Source organism: Lolium perenne, chromosome 7 (genome assembly GCF_019359855.2).
Source record: "Lolium perenne isolate Kyuss_39 chromosome 7, Kyuss_2.0, whole genome shotgun sequence".
NCBI classification, from domain to species: Eukaryota; Viridiplantae; Streptophyta; class Magnoliopsida; order Poales; family Poaceae; genus Lolium; species Lolium perenne.
Window position 1 is genome coordinate 32,167,565 of NC_067250.2, and position 27,806 is coordinate 32,195,370.

The 27,806-nt window shown below is 41.1% G+C and overlaps 2 protein-coding genes across 4 annotated transcripts; one reads left to right on the top strand and one right to left on the bottom strand.

Moving 5' to 3' along the window:
- Nucleotides 1-7,498: 7,498 nt before the first annotated feature.
- LOC127317914 (AUGMIN subunit 3) lies at nucleotides 7,499-19,732 on the top strand. 3 transcript variants are annotated; one of them, XM_051348516.2, is made up of 19 exons: nucleotides 7,499-7,856; nucleotides 8,395-8,431; nucleotides 8,886-8,989; nucleotides 11,314-11,509; nucleotides 12,022-12,088; nucleotides 12,180-12,283; nucleotides 13,004-13,088; nucleotides 13,245-13,305; nucleotides 14,062-14,193; nucleotides 14,341-14,410; nucleotides 16,854-16,911; nucleotides 16,998-17,053; nucleotides 17,452-17,604; nucleotides 17,746-17,857; nucleotides 17,942-18,083; nucleotides 18,546-18,621; nucleotides 18,700-18,795; nucleotides 19,110-19,261; nucleotides 19,332-19,732. In XM_051348516.2, exons 1-18 carry the CDS (start codon nucleotides 7,681-7,683, stop codon nucleotides 19,236-19,238), a joined length of 1,854 nt encoding a protein of 617 aa, XP_051204476.1. In that variant the 5' UTR covers nucleotides 7,499-7,680; the 3' UTR covers nucleotides 19,239-19,261; nucleotides 19,332-19,732. The 3 variants fall into 3 exon arrangements, with proteins under 3 accessions (XP_051204476.1, XP_051204474.1, XP_051204477.1); XM_051348514.2 differs by having other exon boundaries at nucleotides 19,338-19,732; XM_051348517.2 differs by having other exon boundaries at nucleotides 19,352-19,732.
- Nucleotides 19,733-21,772: 2,040 nt separating this feature from the next.
- On the bottom strand, nucleotides 21,773-26,256 carry LOC127317913 (uncharacterized). The gene is made up of 6 exons (XM_051348513.2): nucleotides 25,918-26,256; nucleotides 25,080-25,328; nucleotides 24,188-24,361; nucleotides 23,997-24,103; nucleotides 22,931-23,253; nucleotides 21,773-22,591 (listed from the first exon to the last, which is right to left on the bottom strand). The coding sequence occupies exons 1-6, from the start codon at nucleotides 26,104-26,106 to the stop codon at nucleotides 22,023-22,025; spliced, it is 1,611 nt and encodes a 536-aa protein (XP_051204473.1). The 5' UTR covers nucleotides 26,107-26,256; the 3' UTR covers nucleotides 21,773-22,022.
- Between the last annotated feature and the right edge of the window lie 1,550 nt (nucleotides 26,257-27,806).

Sequence of the window (27,806 nt, forward strand, 5' to 3'; positions counted from 1 at the left end):
GAGACTACATAAACTCATAAGTTTTATGGGAATGTACGAAGGTTGAAGACGCAAGGCGTCCCAATCCTCCAACTATTGGGGCACTAACGATATTCGCATATCCATGAAGTAATCGTCCTTAGTATGCACCGTTGCTAAGACTCGTCGTTTCGAAGCATCTCGTGATGATCGGGTGTTATAGATTCAACGTGTGCATACAACGGGTGCAAGCCAGATTTGCACATGCGAATACTGAGGTTAAACTTTACGAGCCTAGCATGTACAGACATGGTCTCGGAAAGTTGTCATGATATAATGGATAAAATTATGAGTGAAATTGTTCATCATATTACAACGTTACTAATAGTGAAATCTGGAACACTTGTCATATGATGATAAAATTCAGAACCTCAAGGTTATTGGTATTTGACCAACAAACCTAGAAGTTATTGATGTTGAAGTGTTTTTCTGAATAATGAGAAAGCTAAAAGAGAAACTAAAAACGATATTTTGGCAGAAAGAAAAGAAAAGACTAGAAAGTCTAGCTCAGGTGTATATAAATGATATACATGTTATGGTTGTATTCCTAGTTTGATCACACAATGAAATTCTTGGGTATTAGTACTATATTGGTTGGTATGAAGTGTCATACAAAACAACGCAATACAAGAATTCAATGGCCTAAGTGACTGACAAGGAATATGATAGGAATGCACTTCTGGAACAAAAATAAAGTGTTATTATGTTCGTCGTTGGCATTCTATCTAGCCCTTAGAATTTATAATAAAAAACTTAATAATTGTTATTTTGCTCTGGTCAAATGAAAACAATGAGTTGTTCAAATTATGACATTACTCCATGTACGATGGATAAGTTATTATAAATCTTAATGGTAAAACATACATACATAACACTGACGCTAAAATGCCATAAGGCAAATGATTTGAATTCCACTTATTTGTGGAACCGCCATTTAGGTCATGTTAGAGAGGAACGCATGAAGGAACTCCATGCAAATGGATTTTTGGAGTCATTTGATTTTTGAATCGTTTGGCGCTTGCAAATCTTTTCTAAAGAGAATGACTAAAATACCGTTCATAGGCCAAGAGTTGAAACGGGCAACTAACTTAGTGGAAATGTACATGATGATGTATGTGGTTCACTGGGCATAGTTGTGTGCGGGAGATTCTTCTACTTCATGAAAACTTCCAACAATGAATTGAGTATATATGTGGATATATTCAATAAGGAAGAAGTTTGAAACATTTGAATGGATTCAAATCAATTTCAGCATGAAGTGGAAATCATCGTAATAGAAAAGTCAAATATATATTATTGGATTATAGTGGAAATATTTGAATTACGAGTTTTAGCGAACATCTAAGAGAGTTATGAAGTTGTTCTACAACTCACGTTTCTTGGAGTATCATAGTGATGATGGAGTATCCGAGAGATGTATCCAAACCTTGTTGGATCAATGATGAGATAAAATAAAATGATGCCATTATATTTTTGTGGATTATGCTTTAGAGACTACCGCTTTTACACTGAATAGAGCATCATCATGATCCGTTGAAATGACACCATACGAGTTATGGCATGGGTATGAACCCTAATAGTCCTTTCTTAAATTTTGGTATGCATAGCATAAGGTAAATAAGTTTACAACCAAAATCGGATGAATGTCTTTGTTGGTTATCCCAAAGAATTAATTGGGAATTCTTTCCACTATGAAGTAAAAGACAAAAGTGTTTGTTAATGTTACTTGCTTATTTCCAAGAAATTATTTTCTAGCGAAGTATTTAAGTGGGAGGACAATAGAACTTGATAAGGTTTATGAACCTGAGCATAATGATCAGAGTAGCGCAACATCGAAATTGGTTCCGGAAGCGACCACGACGATCATGGCTCCCATGTCTACAAAATGTTATAGTCATGGAGATCAAAGTACCTATTTAACCTTGTAGGTATGGTTTACTTTGTGATCAAATAAATGATTTGTGAACAAAGGATTGATTTTGAACAATGATAAACCAACTACAAACAAAGAAGTTATGATGGGCCCTGACTCCGTTAAAATAGCTATACGCCATGAAATCCAAGATAGATGAATACTTTTTGAAAGTAAATGGATCTATAAAATTGATGGACTTGGATGGAATATCCTTGAATAAGCTCGACTTGTCGAAAAGTAGTTTATGACAAAGTTCAAAGAGTTGACTACGATAAGATTAGATCTTTCGTAGCGATGCTTATAGTCTATGTGGATTATTCTAGTAATCGCTACATATTTCTTTTATGAGATATGCTAGTAGGATGGCAAAATACATTACTTAACAGAAGTGTGTATTAAAGGTGTATACAAGATACAGCCAAGAGTTTTGCTAGTCCGTGGAATACTAGATAGGTATACAAATTTCAATTGGATGAAGTGAGTATCACGGAGTTGGAATCTTCACCAGATGAAATAGTCAAAGAGTTTTTGATTTCATCAGAAACGATGAAGATGCTTGCATTTGCAAGAAATTAAGTGGGAGCGCTGAGACATATTTATAATACTTTATGTAGATGACATATAGTTGGATATAAATGATGTAATTATATACTTGATTATAAAAGGTTTCATTGAGAATTAAATTCAATGAAAGAATATGGACTGAAACATATTTAGTGTCAAGATCTATGAAGATAGATTGAAACACATAATAAGTTTAAGTCAAAGTACATAGAAAGGATATTGAAGTAGTTCAATATAGAAATATTAAGAAAATGTTCTTGTCATGTGAAGTTTTAACAAGACTTGAGTGTATCTGACACTCAATGAGTAAAAACACATGAGTGATTTAGATCACAATTAATATGTACACAATCAGATGTCCTGTGCTCTAAAATGTTAGGAGCATATACCAGAATGATTCATGTGATGATCATTGGACAAACAGTAAGAATATCCCTGTGTACTTTAGAAGAACCAAGGATATATAAATAGTTTTGTATGGAGAAATGACAAATAAATCGCTGTAAGGTGTTGCACCGATATTGGTTTTGTCACATATAAAAATAAAATTTCAATCTCAAATTAGGCTAAGTGTTGTTTAAAAGGTAGCACAATGCTAGATTTAGAAGAGTTCTAAATATTGTGACGGATTCTACAAAAGAAGGCAGAGTATGTCATTGTTTTGACAATGATTGAGGTTGTTAAGTCAAGAAGTTCTTTGAGAACTTGTTGTAGTTCCGATAGTGTTAGAACTTTGAAGCTATATTGTGTGTGTGACAATATTAGTGACATATTTCAGACCGCGGAATTAAGGTTCCACCAGAAGACCAAACATATTTAATGCCGACTCATTTGGAAAATGAGTGATGTGTGAAGACGCAAATGAATTGCAAAATACATACGTTTCTGAGTGTGTCAGAACCGTTGACTAAAACCTCTCCCGTGAGCGAAACATGATAAAGCACCAGAAGGCCAAGGTGTTATATCTTTACATATGTAAACTAGATTATTGACTCTAGTGCAAGTGGGAGACTGTTGGAGATATGCCCAAGAGGCAATAATAAAATGGTTATTATAATATATCTTTGTGTTTATGATAATGTTTACATACCATGCTATAATTGTATTAACCGAAACATTGATACATGTGTGTTATGTGAACAACAAAGAGTCCCTAGTAAGCCTCTTTATAACTAGCTTGTTGATTAATAGATGATCATGGTTTCGTGATCATGAACAATGGATGTTATTAACAACAAGATTATGTCATTATATGAATGATGTAATGGACACACCCATTTAAGCGTAGCATAAGATCACGTCATTAAGTTATTTGCTATAAGCTTTCGATACATAGTTACCTAGTCCTTTCGACCATGAGATCATGTAAATCACTTATACCGGAAAGGTACTTTGATTACATCAAACGCCACTGCGTAAATGGGTGGTTATAAAGGTGGGATTAAGTATCCGGAAAGTATGAGTTGAGGCATATGGATCAACAGTGGGATTTGTCCATCCCGATGACGGATAGATATACTCTGGGCCCTCTCGGTGGAATGTCGTCTAAATAGCTTGCAAGCATATGAATGGTTCATAAAGAGACCACATACCACGGTACGAGTAAAGATTACTTGTCATGAGACGAGGTTGAACGAGGTATAGAGATACCGATGATCAGACCTCGGACAAGTAAAATATCGCGTGACAAAGGGAATCGATATCGTATGTGAATGGTTCATTCGATCACTAAGTCATCATTGAATATGTGGGAGCCATTATGGATCTCCAGATCCCGCTATTGGTTATTGGTCGGAGAGAAGTCTCAACCATGTCTACATAGTTCGCGAACCGTAGGGTGACACACTTAAGGTTTGATGTCGTTTAAGTAGATATGGAAATATGGAATGGAGTTCGAAGTTTTGTTCGGAGTCTCGGATGGGATCCAGGACATCACGAGGAGGTCCGGAATGGTCCGGAGAATAAGATTCATATATAGGAAGTCATTTTCTAGGTTTGAAAATGATCCGGTATTTTCTCTGGAAGGTTCTAGAAGGTTCTAGAAGAGTCCGGAAGAAATAAGCATGGAAGAGGGACTCCACCCACCTTGGCCGGCCAGCCTAAGGGAGGAGGAGTCCCAAGTGGACTCCTCCCCATGGTGGCCGGCCACCCCACCAAAGGAAAGGGGGGAGTCCGACTCCCCCTAGGTTTGGTCATATGGAAGGTTTTTTGTTGGGGTCTTATTCGGAGACTTTTGACCTAATCCTTGGGGCTTCCACCTATATAAAGAGAGGAGGGGAGGGGCTGGCCGGCCACTCTTGCCACCACCTTGGCCGCACCCCTTTGAGGGCCGGCACCCAAGCCCCTCTCCCAAACCCTAGCTAACTCTCCTCCACATACAACTCCCGCATACGCTTAGGCGAAGCCCTGCCGGAGTTCTCCACCATCACCGCCACCACGCCGTCGTGCTGCCGGGATTCCAAGGAGGATCTACTACTTCCGCTGCCCGCTGGAACGGGGAGAAGGACGTCGTCTTCATCAACATCGAACGTGTGACCGAGTACGGAGGTGCTGCCCGATTGTGGCACCGTCAAGATCTTCTACGCGCTTTTGAAAGCGGCAAGTGATCGTCTACCGCAGCAACGAGAGCCTCCTCTTGTAGGCTTTGGAAATCTTCAAGGGTTAGTCTCGTTCATCCCCTCGTTGCTCCCATCTTCTAGATTGCATCTTGGCTTGGATTGCGTTCTCGCGGTAGGAAATTTTTTTGTTTTCTATGCTACGAATCCCATCACCTATGTTAGAGTACTTAGATCCCAGCTCACAATGCTTTACATGCTTGATCAAGATTGTGTTTGCTTCATGTCACGTCAATTTTTTTGTTATCACTTACCTACTCGAGGACGAGCAGGAGTTAAGCTTGGGGATGCTTGATGCGTCTCAAACGTATCTATAATTTTTGATGCTCCATGCTTGCTTTACACCAATTCATATGTGTTTTGCTTACACTTCGTTGCACTTTTACATGATTTCCGGCACTAACCTATTAACAAGATGCCACAGTGCCAGTTTCCTGTTTTCTGCTGTTTTTGTATTTCCGAAAAGTTGTACAGGAAATATTCTCGGAATTGGACGAAACAAAGCCGAAGTCAATATTGTACCGAAACAAAGACGAAGTCTAGAGGGGGTCGAAGAGGCGCAGCAGGGCGGCCTGACCACCCCTAGGCGCGGCCTGGACCTGGCCCGCGCCTAGGGTAGGTCTGGGCCCACCAGGCGCCCCACCGACCTAAATCCTCCGCATATTTATACATCTTCTCGGGAAAACCATTGGGACCCGAGCCTCCATCCATGAAAAGTTTCGTCGCAGCCGCCATCGCCGAACCCATCTTGGGGGGTTCTGAAGCTCTTCCCGGCACCCTGCCGGAGGGGGAAATCATCGCCGAAGGAATCTATATCTCCATGTCCGCCTCTGAAGTGATGCGTGAGTAGTTCATCCCTGGACTATGGATCCACATAGCAGTAACTAGATGGTTGTCTTCTCCACTTTGTGCTTCATGTATCGATCTTGTGAGCTGTTCTACATGATCAACATCATCTTTATGTAATCCTATATGTTTGGTTTGCTGGGATCCGATGAATATTGAATACTATGTTGAGATTGATTATATATTCATGTCATATGTTATTTGTGATCTTGCATGCTCTCCGTTGCTAGTAGAAACTCCGGCCAAGTGGACACTTGTGACTCCAAGAGGGGGTATTTATGCTGATAGTAGGTTCATGCCTCTAATTTTCTGGGAGAGTGACTTTATAACTTCTAAGAGTGTAGATGTGTTGTTGCTACTAGAGAGAAAACAACAATGTTTTATCCAAGGGTAATTCTATTGCTTACTTTACACACATTGCTTAATGCGATAGTCTGTTGCTTGCAACTTTATACTGGAAGGGGTGCAGACGCTAATCTGAAGGTGGATTATTAGTCATAGACGCAGTTGGATTACGATCTATGTATTATGTTGTAATGCCCAATATCAAATCTCATAGTAATCATCTTGTCATGTACGGTCGATATTCTGTCAATTGCTCAGTTGTACTTTTTTCACCCAACATGCTATTTTATTTATGGAGAGACACCTCTAGTGAACTGTGGACCCCGGTCCTATTTCCTTTACTGATAAATTCAATTGCAATCATGTCTGTTTATTTTCTACAAACATCTCCTTCCATTCAATACGTCTAATCCTTTGTGTTCAGCAAATCATGTCGGTTTTGTTTATATTTTTTGAGATTCGAAAATTTTAATTTTAAAACATTGTTCAAATTGAGAAAATGTTTAAATTCAAAAATGTTTAAATTTGAAAATCGTTCAAATCTAAAAATCGTACAAATTCGAAAACCGTTCAAATTTGAAGACCGTTCAAATATAAAATTTGTTCAAATTTGAAAATTGTTCTAATATGAAAATCGTTCAGATTCGAAAATTATTCAAATACAAAATTTGTTCAAATTCAGAAATGTTCAAATTCGGAAATTGCTCATAGAAAAAATACAATTTTGTTCAAATTTAAAAATGTTCAAATCTGAAAAATGTTCAGATTTTTAAAAAGTGATTTCTTTTAGTTTGATTTTTTTTTAATTTTGACAAATGTTCAGATTTTTTTAAATTCTTTTAAAAAAGAAAACAAATAAGAGAAAACAAAAAAAAACAAAAAAGAAAAAAACGGTTCGGAACAGACGAACGAGAAAACAGGTGAAAAAACGGTTCGCAAATCTTAATGGGCCAAGCCCATGAACTAGCGGAAGAAGGTGGGGGGTGTGCGGCAACTGTTTTGGTACCGACCAGATCGGTGTATATCACCTCCCGATAAATAGGTTTGCCGGGAGGTAGAGTTCTAGACAAAAAAAAAAAACTGGGCTATTTGGGCCTGGACGAGACCCAGCGACAGCCCGATAGTCGGAACGGCCGCGCGGTTCCGAGCTCCAATAACAGATCCGAAATTTCCCTCAACAAAAAAAAATCAGATCCCAATTCTTCTCCCGGTGTTGTTTCGAACGCACTCCACTGGGCACTCCTACCGGCTACCTCTGCCGGCCGCGGCCGCCCACCCACCCACGACCACCACCACCACCACCACCGCAACCACCACTTCGAAGCGGCCCAGCCTCAGCCCTCCGGCGAGCTCAGTCCGAAGAGGCGGAGAGCGAGAATGAGTGGGGCGGCGCTGTGCGCGGCGCTGACGGAGCTGGGGTTCGACGGGGAGGACCCGCTGGACGCGGACGCGCTCGAGTGGCCGTTCCAGTACGAGGAGGCGCGCCCGCTGCTCGCCTGGATCTGCTCCTGCCTCCGCCCCTCCAACGTCCTCTCCCCGTCACACCTCTCGCAGTAAGTCCAGTCCCCCTCCCCTCCCCAGCGCTTCTCTCCATCCGGGGTCTCGATTTCATTTCATTTGGTTGCTGCTGCTGCTGGCGATGGCGATTGCTTGCTCTGATTGCGCTCCTACGAGCCGGCCTGCAGCTGCATGGTCAGTTGCGAGATTCGGGGAGCTTGGGTGCTGATCTGCTCCGGAATTTCTGCGATTTGCTCGGGGAGCTACGGTTCAGTACGGCTCTAGTGCTGGTCTTGTGCGGCTGGGAGGGGAATTTTGGGGGATTAGCTGGAAATGCGAGCATTTTGTGATATGCCGCGAGGGGTTGTGTTACAGTTCTGACCGCAGTTTGACTAAGTTGGATATCTGGATTTGGTGACTGCATGAGCTAAACCAAGAAAACTCGTTTCTTTTTACTGTAATATCATACTTGCGGAAAGTTATGATTTTGCTTTCACTTATGGGGTTATCAAGAAGTTTGACATGCATTCTTGAGTTTGTAGCCTTGCTCTAGCTTGACTTTATGTGTGTGACTCCATATGTTTTGACTGACAGGTACGAGCAACTCCTGGAAGAGGGAAGACTGCTAGAGGTATATCCACCCACTGGGACATATTCGCGCTTCCTAATTTTAGTATTTTGATAATCTCCCAGAATATAGGATGTGCTCTGATCTTGTAAGCGGAGTTCCAAATGCCAGTTGTTTTTGGCACAGTATGACGAGTTTCTAATAAAATAAAATATTAAAGCACCCTCTTTAATTTCTTGGAAAAGATTAGAAATTCATCAATGCTCGGCAGTTATTGGGAAATACAAACCATCTCTGAATTGATCCCATCTAAGATATGCACCCCTGCTTGCAAGCAAACTTAAAATCAGATTCATCCCAGTCTTTGGATATTTGCCCCCACATATTATGCAAGTAAGCTGCTAGCATTCTCCTGTACTATTGTCCTCGCTCTGCAACTTCTGTATGCGTTATAAACACCTATTTATCCTTTGGTTGAACCTTAAAACTCTTGCAATGCCCCATATAATTTTCTCAGGGTGAGGATTTGGACTCTGCTTTTGATAGCATCTCAGCCTTTTCAAGCAAGAAAGACAACCAAGAGGCTATCTTTGAAGCAGAAGAAACGATTCTTGACATCCGGTATGCTCAAACTTCCATTTTTATAAACTAGTACTGAAAGCCATGACATCCTTACATTATTGCTACATTCACATTGTTGTAATTGTACCTGTGGTCATGTTTCACACCAAATCTAGTGGGAACTGGTTCCTGAGAATCCAGGTTGGAGCTAAGACTGGGTGGGGACTGGGGTATGAGGATCTATAGATTTGGTGTGAGGACTGAGGACACTTAGACTGGGTGGAGTATAAGGATCTATAGTAGCACACTAGCCCTTGATTGAGCGACCATCCGCCTGCTTAGGCTTGGTACCTGATTGAAAAAGAGGCAAATACACTATGAACATATCTGTTTATTCAAAGCTTAATATATCCCTATCTTTCTGCTGCCTTGATAGACAAGGAACATAAGGGACACATCCTTCCGAAGGACTACTCAAACAACTCAATGAAGTGAAAGAACTAAGATATGCTTTTGTGCCTACAATTAGAACTGACCAAAATTTATCTGACTGAAAGGGAATTAATTGACCTGTTTTCTAAGGAAACTTTCTAGCTGCCTTCCTGATATAGAAGGGCCTCGACTGTCTCATGTCATGTCTGTTTTCTGCAACTAGTCTCTCAGCCGTGGATGCGGTTCATATGACATGCCAGGGCTGTATCTGCTGTTGCCTGTATGTAAAACCATCCAACAAACCTAGTAATTCCGGCTCCAGCTAGCGTGTTTGCCATCTCACCTATTCTCGCTGTGGTGCGCTAAAAGACAGAGCATAGCAGGTACGATCAAGCTGTTAGTACAAGATATGATATGAACGTCCCTCGACATATTGGCTTTCAAACAGAATCAAATCAAAGCAGACTATTACGATCCTGAAGCAAATATGATAATGTGAACTCACATAGCTGATACTTCTCCAGTCAAATTTAAAGGATTGCACTTCTAAGTTAAGAAAAAAACATTTTGGCTGATGCCTTTTTTCACTGAAGCATACAAGTACAAAGATAGTACCACTCCATAACCCAAATGGCCAAGAAGAAATCATGAAAATTTCACTACTACTAAAGTCTTCATATGATCGAAAAATATCTTCTGCATCAGTGTCTTCAACAGTAGCTACTTTCAGTTTTAAGAACATTTGATATCTTAGAACGACGATATATTCATATATTATTAACTGTAAATCGCTACTAGCTCAAAACTCTTGTACATAAACATACCGTGAACAGATCAGTAACACTTTGCAGGAACCCATAACCTTCAGAATCATTTTAGATGCTCCCACAACCCTTCTGTGCTATTAATTGACTTTGTGATGTCTCCCTTCTGTTTCCCTCTTGCTGGAAAGTTCTCCTGTTTTTTCAAAAGTGCATAACCCATGTGTGCTGCTGAAAAGACATGCTCAACTGCCTTTCCACTTTCCATTGCAACATCTGGATCTGTAGATATGGTTCGAGGGGTGCCTCTGATTATGAATTGACAGAAAAGTTTCAAAGGGCCATTTAAAAGATTCAAATGTTTCATCATTCAAAAAGCAATCACCAAAAATGATTGTTTCTCTGAAATGGTTGAACCCAACGAAGACACCAGATGACCTATGTCCTTTATTTGTTCCAAATGTAGTGTCAAAAGTTAGCAAGAAAATGATGACGTTCTGAGCCTAATTTTGCTCGTTGATATGGTTCTTGGACAGTTTGAACGAATGTCTAAGCGGAAGGTCTGCTGAAGAAGATGAGGTTAGAGAAAGTAGATGAGAAAAAGAGATGACGACAACCGTCAATCGTCCTTTTACCTCACTAGAGGGATGACTTGACAGCGATAACAACAACGATGGCGGTAGCGGTGCTGTACCATCTTCTCCCGCGGTCATCAAGTTCGCTGCAGATTTGATTGCCTTTGTCTTGCATGTGGCTCAGCCATGCGGCTCTGTTTGCAGCAGCAAACAAGAATGCGAGAAGGCAACAGAAGGATTTCACACGCTGTCACGGGCTGTCAAATTTTTGGCCTATCAGCGAGAGAGAGGGCGAGAAGATACGCAAACGAATCGTTAAGTTTGTTGGGTGGTTTTCACGTACAGGCAATGTGAGATATGTAGGCCTACACCAGTTCTGATGTACCTCCAGCACGTTAGATGAGCCACATCTCTCAGCCATAAGCCCATAACATCTGGTTATGCATACCATCTACCAATCTCTTATCTGCTTGAACTTTGGCTTTTGAACATTCCTCTGCTGGACCAAGTTGCTGTCAAAAACTAGTTAGTGCGATTTGCACAGTAAAATATTTCATCTTAAACTCTTATATGTGCTTTTATTTACAGTTTTTTTTTTCCGTTTTCTTGCTTGCAGAGAAGCAAAACTAGCGTATAGAGCTGAAGTTTTTGAGTTGCAGAAGCAGATTGCACGGCAACAAGCACAGTTTGATTTGCTTGCAGGGCAAGCATCTTCTCTTATCCAAGGCAGACGAGCACGTGTATCAGCTATGTCTACAGTTAGTGTACAACTTATATCATTAGATGAGATACTTTCTTCAAGAAACTTAGAGGTATTTTTACTATATTGCGTCTTTAAAGATTTTCATTCATGTAGTATACAAACAAAAGGATAAAAAGGTTATCATAAATATTTAGTCTTCGGGAGAATCTGTTTCGAAATATCTGTCCATTCAAGAAATCAAGAGGCTATATTTGCAAATCTGTGCCCTTACTGAAACGCTTAGGGGCTAGGTACTTGTAGTCTGTCAACTAATACATGGCCATTTGTCAATTATCATTAACTCTTTCTTAGATTTAGTGCTTCCTTGGTTCGTCCATCACTGTGTATGTCTGAAGACAGATATAGTGAAACAAAGGTAGTACAATGTGGGGAAATACAAATATGATCTTAGGATCATCTGCACGTATTATAGTAGTAGAGCACTTGTACACTTCAGGAAGTTCCCTAAAAACATCTATGTACTAGATCTTGTTAATAAACGTGCATACGCCAAAATCTGAAACAAATGTGATCGTACATGTGCATTCCATAAGTTTGATTTGATATCTTGCCAACTTTCAGACGAATGCAGTTCTTGGAAGGATTACTGCTACCACCCAAGAGTTGGCCCATTATCATTCAGGAGATGGTATATGCTAAACTTGTGCATATAATTATACATCACATCATATCCAGTAGTCCTTGATAATTTGATTAATATTCATGATATGCATATGCAGAGGACAGTATATACTTGGCATATTCAGATTTCCACCCTTATGTTATTGGAGATTTGGCTTGTACCAAGGAGCTAAACCGGTGGTTCTCGAAGCAATTTGAGAAGGTAAATTCGTTGCAACAAACTAGAGATGCAAGTGGGTCAGTGTTAGGGTACCCTTTACCCTCTTTTGTAAAAAAAAAGAACTAAAATGATGTTATCACTAAAACGTTAGTGCATTTTGTTGAACTAAATAGGGTAGAAGGTACCCTAACTGTGACACACTTGCACCTATATAACAAACAAACAAACTTCTCTTTGATCCAGATGAATAAGAGATGTGGGAAAGTAGTCTTTTTTTTTTGTTATTTACTAAATATCTCACCTTCTCAAATCTCAAACATCACTATCTTGCCCCCTCCCCTATCTCGTTCCAAATCCAGTGGAGGTTAATGGTACAAGGAGTAAAACCGTCATTGTTGGTGTCAAATTCTTACCTATACTTGTTTGCATTTAGTATTTACTCAGCAATACCTTTATTTTAGGTGCAAAAATGTCATAATAATAAAAAGTAATATTTGCCTGTGTAGATGGATATTGCTCAGTTTTCATTGTTGCGTGAGGCTTTTTATGCTGAATAAAATCTCTGCTCTTCCATACGCATAGCTTTTGCCACTGGATTTTGGGGACTTATGTATCATATTCTCAAATTTCTAGAACCAATGCGTTTGAACGATTGCGCATCTCTGCTGCAGCTATACCTTTTGTCTTTTTTAAGTATCACGCAAGCACGCTTCAAAGTTTTGAACTTCTTATTTGTTTCATATTGTTATGTTATGTTATTAGGGGCCATTTAGACTTGTTGCTGAGGAGGGGAAATCCAAATGTTCCTGGGTTAGTCTTGATGACATCACAAATGGCTTGATAAGAGGTACAAACTTTCTTCAGAAACTTTTCTGTTATTGATTTACATTTTATCATGAAGGAATTAGTTGAAATCTGGGAAGGGCATAGCTATGCTCTAGTACTGTAATGGCATGACTGCTCAGAGATGAACAAATTATAACAGCAATGTTCTTGTATGCAGGAGATTCTGAAAAATCTCATCATCACCAGCGTGTGGCTGAGTTACAACGACTCCGTTCAATGTAGGTATCTTCTTCTTGTTACCTTTTATTTCTCTTTATGTTTGCGTCATGATAATGTCTAACATTTCTTTCAATCATGCTGCATGATGCCTGTAATCAGGTGAAACCGCATACTTAGTTGCAATTTGCAAACATTTGTACTGCATGTGTATCGTCGAGATCCATGAAATTTTGTGGTCGCATGGATGGGGAAATTTCTGAATAGACCGTAAATATGTTAGGGAAGTGTTTAGCAGAGCTCCCATCCCACTGCGTCCTGATCCGCTAAATCTCTTCTATCCACCATATTTTTCCAGAGTATCCCCTTTAAGGCTAGTTTGCTTTTGTGATTGGTGTGGCCTAAACTGTTGTGGGAAACCGTTATTTAGAAAACCTCTGTTGAAAAGCAGGTAGTCAAACAGGTGTTCTGCCGGGCATTCACTAAATCCCCTAGCCTGTAACAATTTGTGTAAACCGCTTAGGAGGTGTGTAACAACTTCTATCTTTTCAGTGAAATGAAACGCAAGGATTCCTTTGTGCTTTCTCGAAAAAAAAGTAGGTAGTCAAACAAGATAGCATTCCAAGGTGTTTCTACCAAATGTGATTACAATGATCTATCAATACCAAATGCTATTGGTTCATTTATATCATATACATGTGTGTGGTGCAATTGGTGCACTTGTATTGTCATTATGTATTCTTCAGCGTTAACCTCTTGACTTTTCAGCTTGTATTGTCATTCAGTGTAGTCTTGAGCTTACTCTAGTTTGTCAACAGATTTGCTACAAGTGAACGACAATGGATTGAAGCACAGGTCGAGAATGCTAAACAGCAGGCAATACTCCAAGTTTTAAAATCACAAGTATCCTCCGACGAGGCTCACATACATAGGGATATCCACTCTCTTAGGTATATCTTATGTTACTGATCTTTCTTGTGATTCTATCAGTTTTTCAGCTATGGTCCTTTTACATAATGTGACAAAATATCTGAAAAACAAGAAACTGATCTCTCTTATCTTGATTACTTCTTATCACTGTCTTTTTTTTTCTCCAGGAGAAAGAGTTCTGAGCTTGCTGGAGAACTCTCAACACTTTCTCAAAAGGTGCAGCCTTTCATATCTGAGGTATGAGAAAGAACAGTTTCATCTGCAGAAATGCATTTTATTCCTAAGTTGTAAAATTACCTTTAATGCTCATGACCCAACAATCTGATAAACTGTAGTTCTAATTTTTTTAATGCTACACTCATGAACAGTATTATTTTGATGAAATGTCACAAATTTATCATCATAATGTGTAGGTTTGTTTGTCGAATATCGATATGTATGTGAGTTCAGTGAAGTGTTCATCAACAGACTGGTTTGCGGTGGTTTCATACCCAGACTGACAACTAGGAGTGTTCTGCAATTTCCCAAATCCATGTAGTACCATAAGAGGTGATTACCTCTGGTAGGACTAGAAACTACAAAATGTATTACGAGTTGTGGTGGTATTGTGAAATCGCTATTCCCTTGGAGTAATTTGTGCTCAATTTGGGAGCTACCTTTTGTTATTCAGGAATAGTTGGTACCATGCACAGTTCACCCAAAGTACCACCTCACCAAATGCAACTAGTAATTAGCACGTGCTTTGCACGTTGTTCCATATAAGTAGAAGAATACATTTTTAACAAAGTAAAGACATATGGTGCCGTGAGAAACAATAAACTGGGATATTTATGGGTGAAATAGAAGTATAATAAAAAAAACTGTAGGCATTGTGTACGCCTTTGCTCTCGACACAGAGAAAAGCGATTAGATCCTGGTTATTGTCGGAGGAAGAGCTCCATTTTTAATGTTTTTCTCAGTCTGTCTAGGGTTTATGTTCTACTTAGAAGGCAGGGGTGACTGCCTGAAGATAAGTCCTCCCCGCATAGCCCCTGTCTTAGTGGTGCTTCTTGCGTGTCGCCAGAGGTCGTGTGGAGGTTTTTCTTTCACGGATCGCTGGATATGGTCGGTGTTCCTTGTGATCTGCGCTTCTTCTCATCAACGATGATTGTTGCTCTCCTACCGGTGGTCCTTTGGAGCCTTAGCCCAACGATTTCTCATTTGTCTACTACAACAAACTCTAATACGTTAAACTTTGCCAGACTCAAATGAGGGATAGGTTGATGGCGGCGTGCATTTGGCTTGTTCGAGTGATTGTAGTCATCGCTAGGTGGTCCAATGACATATTTGTAGTCTTTACTACTCTTGGAATTCCTTATAATGATGTTGAAGATTATAAATAGATTGGTGGATTTTTCGCAAAATAAAGAGAAGTAATGGACATCTCAACATGAGTACGCACATGTTTGTGATTAGGTCAAGGAGTTTTGTAAAAGACGTGCTATATTTTTTAGAAGACATAATGTAGGAAAAATATTTAGGGTCTGTTTTGTGTGCAGTAACTTATATTGAATTTAGTTTCATACTTTTAAGTGAGTTCCTCGAGATAAGATGTCATCGGTCAAACAATTCAGAGTAATATACTACCTCCGTTTCAAAGAATAAGGTGCACGCGTATTCCAAGACGAAGTTTGACCATAAAAGTTGAGCAACAAAATCTTGATTATATTATATGTAAATAGTATCATCGAATTCGTATTGAAAAAAAAACATTCTAATGATGTTAATTTCATACAAACAATCTTTATATATTTGAAGTAATTCGTGGTCAAACAAAAAGCACGAAAAACGTGGGTGTCTTGTTCTTTGAAACGGAGGGAGTATAAAATAGAACGTATCTTACAATTTGGATATAATTATGTGAGATGGAGCAAGTTTCTTTATTAAAGTTTTCGGTTATTGTACATTTCTTATTCCGTTTAGCACCTGCTACATGTCTGTAAGTTTCGTTCGAAAAAAAAATTGAGAGGGGTTTTTTTTGAGGGAAAATTGAGGGGATTTTAGTGGTCAGAAGAAACCTTTATAAAAGGGCTGAAGAGATGTGAACTGCCTGCTAGAGAACCTGAGCGAAGAGACAGCGTGGCCAGATAGCTCATGGCAATTGCTGGTCGTGGCAGGTTTCCAGAAAAAGAAATTCCGTGTGCACGTCGGTTCCTAGTTCCGCGTGATGAAAAAACGCTCGCAGCGCAGGTTGCAACTTGCAACTGTGCAACGATTGTAGTCTAGAAAATTCGAGGATGGTTGACCATGGACTCTAAAAAATTCAGCTAGCTTCTAGGAGGTTCACGGGCATGCTCGATGCGGACTGATTGGGTGCGCGCGGGCGAATCCAGCGCAGGCCGACCGTCCGATTACTCCCAAAGATACTTGATGAACGGTAGATGGCAGTTTCGTATTGTAAATCAATGGCCACAATAGGTTCGAAGTGTTTCAGCGGGAAACTGGAAGAGGGTGGTAAATCCAAATTCAAAACTGCTACACTATAGTAGTAGAGATATACCTATAGTGTTTTAGAGGACATTGAGGCCAATAAGAATTTGTACTGCAGTGCAACAGTTATGCTCCAATTTTCTTAGCATATGATTAAATCTTTAACAGCATAAGCTTGTTTGTTTGATATATTACTTGCTCTTTCTTCCAGACCATACCATGCCTCTGTTCAGAACTTGCTCAACTTCAAGGCACATATATTTTGCAAGGTTTGCACAAAGTATTCTATTTTATCATTGTTCTGTAAGATTATGTCTTTTTTTTTTCTTCTAACATTCTTCTCTCAAATGTTTAGGTGACTACGATTTAAAGGTTATGCGCCAGGAATACTATATCAACAGGCAAAAAACAGTAAGCACACCCCACTATTTCATTTCTACAATATTCTATGTGTCTTCTGTTTCTGTATTTTCTTATTGGTGGTATACTCTCGTGTTATGAAACTAAGATATGACTTAGTTTCATATTCTAAAACTGGTTGTGTTGCACCTTGTTGGTTTTTTCAATTCATTCAGAAGTGATACTGGTCAATGAAATGCGAATGTGTTTGCTACTGTGCACTGATACGTGGCAAACACCTCCAGCAGCTGCCCTTTTTTACATCCAGTATGTTTACATGTTGAAGTTTGATTTTCAAGGACAATTTTTTTTTTTCATATGATTGTATGTCAGCTGGACTTCCTATTAGTATGCTCATATACCTTCTCACACCTTCTTTTGATCATCTTGGCATTTTATTTATTTGGCAGTTCATCAACCACTTGGTTAATCAGCTTGCTAGACACCAATTTCTGAAGATTGCTTGCCAGCTTGAAAGGAAGCACATAGCCAGTGCTCACTCATTGCTTAGAGTCATAGAATCTGAGCTACAGAGCTACCTATCGGCAGTCAACACCCGTCTGGTAAGTAATCTCTGATGTCTCAGACTTCTCTTTGTTCTCACTTCCTTAGTATTTATTCATGTTTCACACTACTTTCAGAATTATTTTTCAGTCTTATGCCTTAGAGATTCTTGATTTTTTTTGTGTTTACTTCATCTGTAGGGTCATTACAGTTCATTAATTCAAGCTGCATCTGAGGTACATGAACAAGGAGCAATTGATGACCGTGACACTTTCCTCCATGCAGTGCGAGATCTACTATGTATTCACTCAAGTAAGCAGACACCACTGCAATCAGTTAGCAGTTTGAATTTCTTTTTATTCTCCTATTCTTCATATTATCTACTCTTGTCTATAGATTCCCAAGCAGCAGTACCAACATACATGTCAGCACATGCTTTAGTTCAGCAGATATCGGCACTTCAATCTGACTTGCTTTCTCTTCAGTCTGAACTTGAAAATACTCTTCCAGCTGACAGGAAAAGATGTATTAATGAGTTGTAAGTAATAACAAGGCACTACCTTAATTCATGTCTTAAATATGACTGCTTCTAGTGCTTCTTCTGGTATGAACAGACACATTCATAGTTTGGTGTATAGTAACCAATAAGGGTGGCCTCCAAAAGATCCAGCAAACCACCTGTTTAGATGTTATCTTGCATGCAGCCAAGCTCTGGATGGTAGAGCTAAGCAGACAATGTGTGCATGGTGCTTGGTGTGCCGGCTTGACTTATTTTATACATATGGAATTGCTGCCTGATCTAGTACCCATACAGAATTAAGACTGTGATATGCAAGATAGTATCGATTCAACTAGCCATGCTCCATTTTTTATCTTTCCTTGAGACTTTGTAGAAAAAACCTTGTTGACCAAGTTATTCAATCTGTTGTATACTGCTTAGTCACTTCTTAGTCTGCTAATGCTTATCCAATAGTCATTTCACACGTCTCCGATTCTGCAGATGCACTCTGATTCAAACAGTTGAACAGCTTCTATTTGCCACGTCAACGACTGCAGAACCAGTATTGACACCTTGGGTACACCCTTTGAGCCATCAGATTATGTTATTTCTTGTATTTTTCCTGTATTTCATTACATCTTTGTTCCTGTTGCAGCCACTGATGCGCGCGCTTGATGATATGGAAAATGCCAATGCTCAAGTCGAAGTTGCTGTTGAAGAAGTAACCAAGGCTCGTACTCAAAAGATAAAGGTAATGCACTTGTTAGCTGTTACTATGCTATCATCCTTCTTTACCTTACGGAGTATTGGAATCATTATGCACTCGATTTTCCTGCATAGATCTGAAGCTCTGAAGAATAGTAGTCTTTGTCTCTCTTCTGTCTCCATGTTTCTCTGTAGGCTTCATGTTTACAAAAACATTTGCATTACCTCTTGTGTCTTGATTCAATAGACAATATTTGCTAAGCGAAGAACTTGAAGAGACTAGTACAGAGGGTTCTGGTTAATAGTAGTTCTTCTCTCTCTTTGTTGCTGTAGAATTCATGTTTACAAATGAATTTGCAGATCTTTGAGAATCGTGCCCATGAGGTGGGGAGGGAAAGGCAGGTGTTTGTCGATTTCTTCAGCAACCACGAGCGTCTCAAGAATCAAGTCAGAGAGTTGACCTCCCGCGTGAAAGCTCTCCAGGAATAGAATAGAGCCCTTTCTCTAGACGGGTAAGCATATGACGCTCAACTTTTCTATCTCCCTACTCGATCACACCACATCTCACAACTGAACTTTCAGTTCTAGCCTTCTTGTGCCAGGTATCTCGAAAATGGATGCGACTGCCAAAGCTCATGGCTCCAGTCTGTGGCAATGCCTTTTCTTCCAGAACTCCAACACAAAGTTGGGGCACGTGTGTGCGGTGCTAGTACGGAACACGGTTAACCATTGAATGGTTTGGATTTCATGTGTGGGCCCTTGCGCTGCGTGAGTGCTAGGCGTTATTGTATTAATGCTGCTCTGTATGTTGTAAAATATGTTAGAAATCACGAGCAAGCTTGAAACTGGTTGTGGTGGTGGTGCTGTGTAAAGGAACAATTGATTTAAGTAGTTTATATTAGGCGGTTGATTTAGTTGGGACTAACAACTTTCTCAAAGTTGCTGCAATTCAATCGCTATGAGCCTAGCTGGGATAGAATCTAGTGGGACCAGCTCAAAAAAGTTAGTTGCCTCCGAACATAACTACTGTAGAAGTTGCGTTGGACAGCAGAGCTTAAGCCTTCTTTGATTTGTAGGAATTAATAAGAAACAAATCAATTCAGTTTGACATAAACTGAAAATTCCTCTAGTAATCAAAATAGGCCACTTAATAGGGAGTGGTGTTTTCTTGGTAGAGAGAGCATACCCACCCGGGAGCCAAATTGAGTGTTTTGGCACATAGGATCATATGATCCCTTTACTTTGAAATACATCTTAGATATATTTTGAAACATCAAAAAATTGAAAAAAAAATCGCACGTACATCTTTATGTGCTACACGGCCACAAAGTTGTTTCATGAAAATTTGACTTGTCTTGTGACATGTGTAAAAAAGATAAAATTTGCTGCTAAAAATAAAACTCCTAGTAACATAAATTGTGGGTGGAGATGTACATGTAAAAATTTTTGACACTTCGAAATATATTTTCTTGGTAGAGGAAGTAATACCATTGGGCTCCCTGATCTTTCTGTGCGTACTGTCAATGCTGAGCAATCTCTGATTTCAAGCAAACCAGTGGTTTGGAAACCTGAGCTATCAGAGTTTGTGCTGAACCGGTTGGTTCAGCTCGTCCGTAACGGTGTCTGCTTCAACATGGGATTCAAAGAGCAGCAGATGAAGAAAGTAGATGTTGATGTTCTATCATTCGTTGACATACATGTGACAACTCTTCAGCTCTACAACCACATCAGAAACTGGAGGACCAAGTGAACCGTCATAATGAAGATGAAAACCGATGGCAATCTGGACTGGAGCGAAGATGGTTGCTGCTTCGATGCTGCTGATGAAGATACGGCGGACGAGTACATTCAGGTAATAAGCCTCATTGAGTTCCTTCATCGATCTGTATATGTGAATGTCGTCCGCACTAACAGTTATTCCTTGTGGATTGCAGCGCAACCCGAGGCATCGTCAGTACCTCGGGACCTCGATCACAAACTATGCTCAGATGAAGACGATCTTCACACCCCGGTTTGTCAGCAGGGCGCAACTGTTCCAACCTAAGTTGCTGGTCAAGGATATCGACTTCATTGCAGACAACGAAGAACAGTATGCCGAGTACCGTAAGCTGCAGCTACCGGAGAGGAGGAGCTGGCTTAGGACCTAGCTTCGCAACCAGTTCCTGCTTAGTGCTTCTATATCCCATGATCTGCTCATTTTAGGAGGTGGACTCTTATCCCTCCATTAGCTAGAACTTGTTTGAAACTGATTCCCGGTCTGTAATGATAAACTTGTTCGAGGTGGTATATACTAACCCCTCGTGTGATGAACCTGCGATGCATCACGAAGTATAGTTGTTTCACTCGTGATGCATCGCCCATTACGTAGTTGTTGTGTATTACTAGCACCTGGTGAACTGAATTTGTTATGTGTTGTAATTCAGTTATTAGCAGTGTTGGGTAACCTCACCACTCTATGGAAAGGGTTACCACAGCTCGCCCCTATCTGCAACCAAACAGCGTGTGGACTACACGAGCAGGGAAGAAAGTAGTAGACACCCAAACAATGGGGCATGCCTTCCCTCTCCAGCTCAGAAAAGGCAGTACAGGGTACCAAACGATCCGCGTTTTATGGTCCGTTTGACGCGTAGGGAGACCCGTTCGTGACGCGTAGGGAGACCCATCTCGCTGGCATAGTGGTGAAGAAATCCATGCAGGCTACCAAACGCACCCCAGATTGTTGTCCCCCATCATGCACGCCATGAAAAACGGGGGCAAACCAGCCCAACAAAAAGTCAACCTCAGCTTGTCCACCGTCCTCTGAGAGGACTTGCAAGTTGGAACAGAACGCTCCAGCCGATGGCTGTGAAGAAATTAGAGGTCGAGAACCTGGTCGTGAAACATCTGGCGTGTCATCGTGAGAGGACAGCTGTCAAACACTCAAACTGGAAACCTCTCGCTCTCAAAAGGATAAACAAGCTTCGGTCTCATGTCATAATACTGAAAAAAAAAATGGGGTACACTGCATACTCTTTTCACAAGACTTATGAACATTTTCGCACTTGATCTTGCACAATGAAATCAGTTAAAAGAACCAACAATCAATCTTCGACTACCCATTTGAATCATGAAACATACAGACAGCTGAAGGAACCTACTGGGTCGCATTTACAGGCGGTTAAGGAAGCACAGCTTGCTGGATCAGAGACAAGACGAGGGGCTTACTTATTGCTGAGGTACAATTTTTACAGCGACTTCTCTCATCTGGGAAAGAGGAGAGCAAGCTATGCAACTTCAGTTCTCAGAATCCTCTGGTATCTTGAATAGGAACTGCGGAATCGAGGCGATCCGAGGCAGGTTCATCAGCAGATCTCCAAATGAGTCCTTTCTAGACATGGCAGGCGGATGACTGGCGTCTGTAGTCTTCCTCGTTGATGCTGAGCTAAATTCATCATCTGAACCATCTGAGTCCTCCCCACCAAGGCTACCGCTATCGTTTGGCTCGGGCTTTGGCTTGGCTGTCGGCACTGTATCTTTCTGAAGCAAACAGCAAAGTGAGTCCACCCTTGCCATCAGTCGCTCATCGGAGGCTGGTGCCTGAGGGCCCTGTGTATCACCAAGAAGGTACTGTGCGATCTCCTCCAACGATTCTTTTGTAGGCACCTCATTGTTGGTCATTGAAGGATTGCCTGAAGTGATCTGCTCGTTTATGCAATTTCCTAGGTGGCTGACCAGATCATCCACTGACATTGATGGTCTAAGCCCAGGCACTTTCAATTGACTCCACCAGTTGGGGATATTAAATTCTTGGGCTACACCATTTCTGCTGACTGCGTGTACATTCACAGCACTAGCTCCTGCTCCTGTAAATTTAACACATCGGATTAGAAGGATTGAGATAGATTTTTCATGTGCAATGCCCTGTAGCTTACAATTGAGTAATAATACAACACCAAAAGTTAAGAACGTGATCAGATTAGCATATCATCTATCACAATTAAATCAGAAAGAGGTCAAGATGCATAGCTACAGAAGGTGCTAATCGCGACAATCATTCAAGAACAACAGCACACACACGATTTCTCATATACAGGCAAACTACTGACATCTATGTTCTGTTATCAGTACATCAAGGTAACAGTGTAACGCCAGGATTTATTATTGTAAAAATAACATATTTAGTGTCATAGACTTTGGAGTACCTGGGTTTACTGTCTGAGCGATAAATGCAGGTTGCTTCCCAAAACAATCATTTGCTTCATTCTTAGCAGACATAGATGAACCAGCACATGGTGACACAGAACCTGAAAACCCAGGTAAATCTCCATGTTCATCTTTCAAATTAGCAAAATCATGACACTTCAACTCCACCGGATCTTCAAATATAGAACATCTAGTTTCAAAAACTGGAGAGTCCAAGATAATATCCGGTTGTTGACTCAATTGATTAAGCCGCTGATCACACTGGACAAGCTTTTCAAAATTCTTGCCTAGCAAGGTTGAAGGGCACTGCAGAAAATGCCGCCTGCAAATTGTGAAACAGTTGTGGTTTTACATGAAGGTGTCAAGACTAGGAGCTCAGCAGGTATTAATAATCGGAAGTAATTCCGTTAGGTTCACTACAAAATACGGAGTTCCACATCACTAAATTTTCTAACACAAATCTTCCAACAAACTGTCAACTCAAACACAACTTATCTCCTAAGTAGTAAGCTTACTCAGCTTCCTAATTAATCTCTAACAGTGGTGGGGCACAAACAAAAGGAAGGTGGAGCCAAGAGCATGGAGCAGACCGAGCCAGATGACAACGACTCAATGTGATATGTCATACAATTATCTGCAGCAAAACACAGGTACTTTGCTGATAAACTAAATAAAGTTAATCTAGCTGCCTGGAATTTATAAAGCTATCTTTTGCATTTCCTTCATTTTTTACAACAATGTAACTATAGGCTGCACTACAGGTTCTATCAACTTTCCTGAGATCTAAAAAGAAGCTGAATGAGTTCTCTATGTTCCTTTAAGAATAGACGCCAAAATGCAGAGGTGAACTTGAATAAAGAAATAAAATCCGATAAAGAAGCCCTGGTAAGTTTACAGCAAGTTCTACAAATGCTTCCAAGCATTGGGAGAAGACAGGTTATAATCCTACAGTCAAAACTAATAATCACTGTGATGTAAACACATATACTTCACCCCCTTGAAAGAACACTTCACATATGAAGTTTCACTCTCACTATGAAGAGCGAACACTGAATAATCCATCACCTGTTCAAGCTTGCTTGGCCACCAGTGAAATCTGAAGTCGCCTGCCACAATGTGTGTTTTCTTGGTTGAGGATCTGTCTCTTTGAAAAAGAGAGGTGGTCGGGCCAGCTTCATATAAAAAATGGAAAGCTCTCATTAAAGGAGATATTGAAGTAATAATAATAAGCATATATATCTTTTGGATAAACTTACCACCACATCCAACGATCCTACTCCATTTTCAGGGCAAGTTACCTTCAAAGCAGTAATATCCGACCACTGAATTTCTATCTTACTCTTAAGACCACTTTCCAGAACTTCCCATACAAGCTTATGCTTTGCAAAGTAACATTTTGCAACCAAATCACCTTCATATCGCGATATATACTGTTCAGAGATTGAATTCAGTTAAGACACTTAAGGTGAAGATTTGTCCAGCTGAGCTGCTATGTATGAAGCAAGATTACTAGGTTTACTAAGGAATCATCAACATTCAGATACTGGCGTTTGGGCAACTGACTGACTGTGGAGGAAGAATACTAGCATCCATTGATGTCACACTAAGACTCCACACGAGACAAGAACCAACATTACAATTACATGTGTATTACTTCAAAGCTTTACAGACAAAAAAAATCATGATAGTGATGATTTACTAAATTATACTACTAGCTCCATTCCAATAAATAAGGCATATAAGTTTAGTCAAAAGTCAAAACTTAATTAGTTTGACCAAATATATAGAAGAAAATATAAACATCTACCATATTAAATAAATAAAATGTGAAAATATATTTTATGGATAATATATTGATATTGATTTGGTATAGTAAATGTTACTAATATTTTTGTCTATAATATTGGTTAAACATAGAGGGCACTGACTTCATACTAAATTTATACGCCTTACTCAACGGAATGGAGGGAGTAAATGTTTAATTTACCAACCACACCTCAATAAAATATCACCAGCAAGAATCTTTCCTGTGTGAATAGTACAGTTCTTTCATTGGAGCAGACAAAGGATGGTAGAAAGAAGGCACCAAACTGCTGAAACGCAGATACTGGCAGAATCATATATTTCAGTTAACATGAATTTCCTTACCTCCCATGTACCGATTTTCAATGCACTTGCAGGGAAGTTTGAAGCTTTCAACCGTTCACCAGCTGACGATGCACCAGATTTAAGATCCTTCTTCTTGGAAGGTTCAGCACTGCAGTCATCTGTAGAGGACTGTCCTGCATTGGAATTTGCTTGAGAAAGCCTCATCTGAATCAAATCCAAGAGCGATGGGCTTTTTTTCAGGCGCAGACCCAATGGGCTAGGTTCGTCAAGCACATTTTGGTACATGTCCTGCAATTCATGTAGGCGTACAAAATATATGAAGTCCGAAATCTGTTGCTCCCGAAACTAGATAACTAAATAACCATACTCCTACATCAAGTTGCCTTTAAACAGTAAATTGCTGAGGCTACAGATACCACAAAAACAATAAGCATGCATACAGGCCTAGCCAAGCAGAGTCGAGTCCACCTAAGTATAACAGTATAACGCGGGACATAACTTGCATCCCTCATTCTTATTATTTGACGCGAATGCCCCCTACCCTATGGGTCTGAAGCAAACTGAATCCAAGTAATCACACAGGCCCAACCACTCCCATCCGCACCATCGAATTAAGCCCGCGCAAATCACTCTCCACTGCAGCCACTGCTACTCGTCAAGCACGGCCATAGCTCGGATGAAACGCGTCATTCCGCCAACCTGACACGCCAATTCCCCACACACACACGCAAAAAAAGGTACTGATTCGGCCTAGAAACTCAAAGGGCGTGAGATCGCATCAGAGCCCTCCAGCTCGCCGCCGCACACGATTAACCCCGCGCCGAACCTGACCGAGTCCCGAACAGACGGAGGAACCAAATAACGCGCGCGGATCTACCTGCTGCGGGGGCGGCGAGGGCAGGGCCGCCCTGGCGCGCTTGCCGAAGGGCCCGTGGTCGTCGTAGCCAACATCCTCCGCCTCCATCTTCACGGCAGCCGCCGACGGCACCAGCGGCGGCGGCGGCGGCATGGCCGGCTCTGCCGTCTCCGCGTGCTGCCGCTTCCCCATGCTCGGGAGCTGCACCATGGGGGGTCGCCGGAACCCTAGCCCTAGCGCCGCGGCCCAGCCACCGCGAGGCCCGGATCGAATCGAATCGAATCGGCGGCGCGGCGCGGCGACGGCGAGTGATTCGAGGAAGGGGAGCGCGAGCGAAGGAGGATGAAGAGGGGGAGCTTTGGCCTTTGCGAAAGGGAAGGGTCCAGAAATAGTCGTCGGGAGCGCGAGCCGGAGCCGGGCGGATGACAGGTGGGGTTGAGAACTGGGCCCCGCATGTCAGTGGGAGTGGTGCGAAGATGGGTGTGGATAAAGTGGTGGGGTCGCGGTGGGATGGCTCGCTGGAGAAGGGGTGTCAGGTGCGGCGGGTCGCTTCGCTTGACAGGTTACCGGGCCCACGTGGATGGAATGGTCGGGTCGGGTCGTATTCGGGTACCGGCGCCGATGGTGTGCATGTATGTGGTCGCGTTTGCGGCTCTCATCACGTGCAAAACGTTCTCCCCGCCCCACGCGGCTACTGTTTCGTTTACGGCCAGCCAGTAGTACTGTTTTGTTTTTCGTCCAAAGAGAGACTAAAATACAACATTGTACAATCCCCTTCACACCTGAATATATATACTCCGTAGATATATCATAAACCTAATGTATTTGGTTTTTAACGAGGCGTCTTTCTAGTTTAACACATTTGGTTTATAAAAAAAAAACACTTTGTACAATTATTTGCTACTCCCCTCGAGAAATGAGTGACCTGGATTTATTTACATTCTACGTGTACATACATCTGAATATAGATAAACCTAAGTTATTTATTTTGAGTACAACTGATGTGTTGAGTACGTAGTACAACTTTCACACCGAAAACAAAAACTATTTTTCGAACGGAGTACTACATTTGAGCTTATCCACCATCCTTCCCCCGAGATCTCTCTAGAAACAACCACCCTATTCTTCCAGCCCCTCCTGCCTCTTCTTTGGCGGTGGTCGGCATCGACACGGGTGAGGGACCCTCTATGTATACCAGTCCTGTAGCAGTAGGTGTCTAGGTTGTTTGTTGTTGTTCTGCACAACTGTTGTGTTGGTCCTAAGGATATGGAGGTTTGGCCTCTAGTCATGCTTTCTTCTTCCTCCCCTTGTGGTGGCGGGGATGGAGAAAGATATGGATGGGGCCTCCAATCTTTTCGTTTGGACCCGAGCTAAACCACAGCTATGACTCCAAGGAACTACGGCGTCGGATCATTAACCTTTGCCTATAGATTCCGGGATGGCAAAGCTTACTAGGTACGCTGACAGCTGATATGTTGGGCTTATTGCACCTTTCCCGACATAACTGCGTTGACAAGTTTCTACCAAGGTGTAGTGGTACCAGTAGGAATCTATGGCGGTTGGCCGGCAATAGGGACAACAACAGTTGGACCCGACAACTTAAACCCGATTCATCAAAAATCTGAAACCAGTCCACATAGGTCAAAGAATCACCCCACACTTGCAGGCGTCGAATCGGAGGTTGTGGTTCTACTCATCAAAGTAGGAGATAATAGGACCAAGAAAGTCACATAATCCGATGGCCTAAATCCGCAAAAAACACACCCTCATTAGTTCTCCATCGTGGTCGAAGAGGAACACTGCTTGTGTGGGGAAGGAGTAGTAGGAGATTATTTACATGGACAAACATGTCCACTCATGACAGTGATGTTTGGACACAAAACCTAAAAAATCCTTATGTATCATGTTTA

Bases quoted from the DNA above. Each gene is read 5' to 3' on its own strand.
- LOC127317913 (XM_051348513.2), bottom strand. From the start codon at position 26,106: ATGGTGCAGCTCCCGAGCATGGGGAAGCGGCAGCACGCGGAGACGGCA. The intron at 24,362-25,079 runs GTAAGGAAATTC...ATCTCTGAACAG, and splicing joins TGAAAATCGGTACATGGGAG to TATATATCGCGATATGAAGG. The intron at 22,592-22,930 runs GTACTCCAAAGT...TTAAATTTACAG, and splicing joins CGCTCAGACAGTAAACCCAG to GAGCAGGAGCTAGTGCTGTG.
- LOC127317914 (XM_051348516.2), top strand. From the start codon at position 7,681: ATGAGTGGGGCGGCGCTGTGCGCGGCGCTGACGGAGCTGGGGTTCGAC. The intron at 8,432-8,885 runs GTATATCCACCC...TAATTTTCTCAG, and splicing joins AAGAGGGAAGACTGCTAGAG to GGTGAGGATTTGGACTCTGC. The intron at 18,084-18,545 runs GTAAGTAATAAC...CCGATTCTGCAG, and splicing joins AAAAGATGTATTAATGAGTT to ATGCACTCTGATTCAAACAG.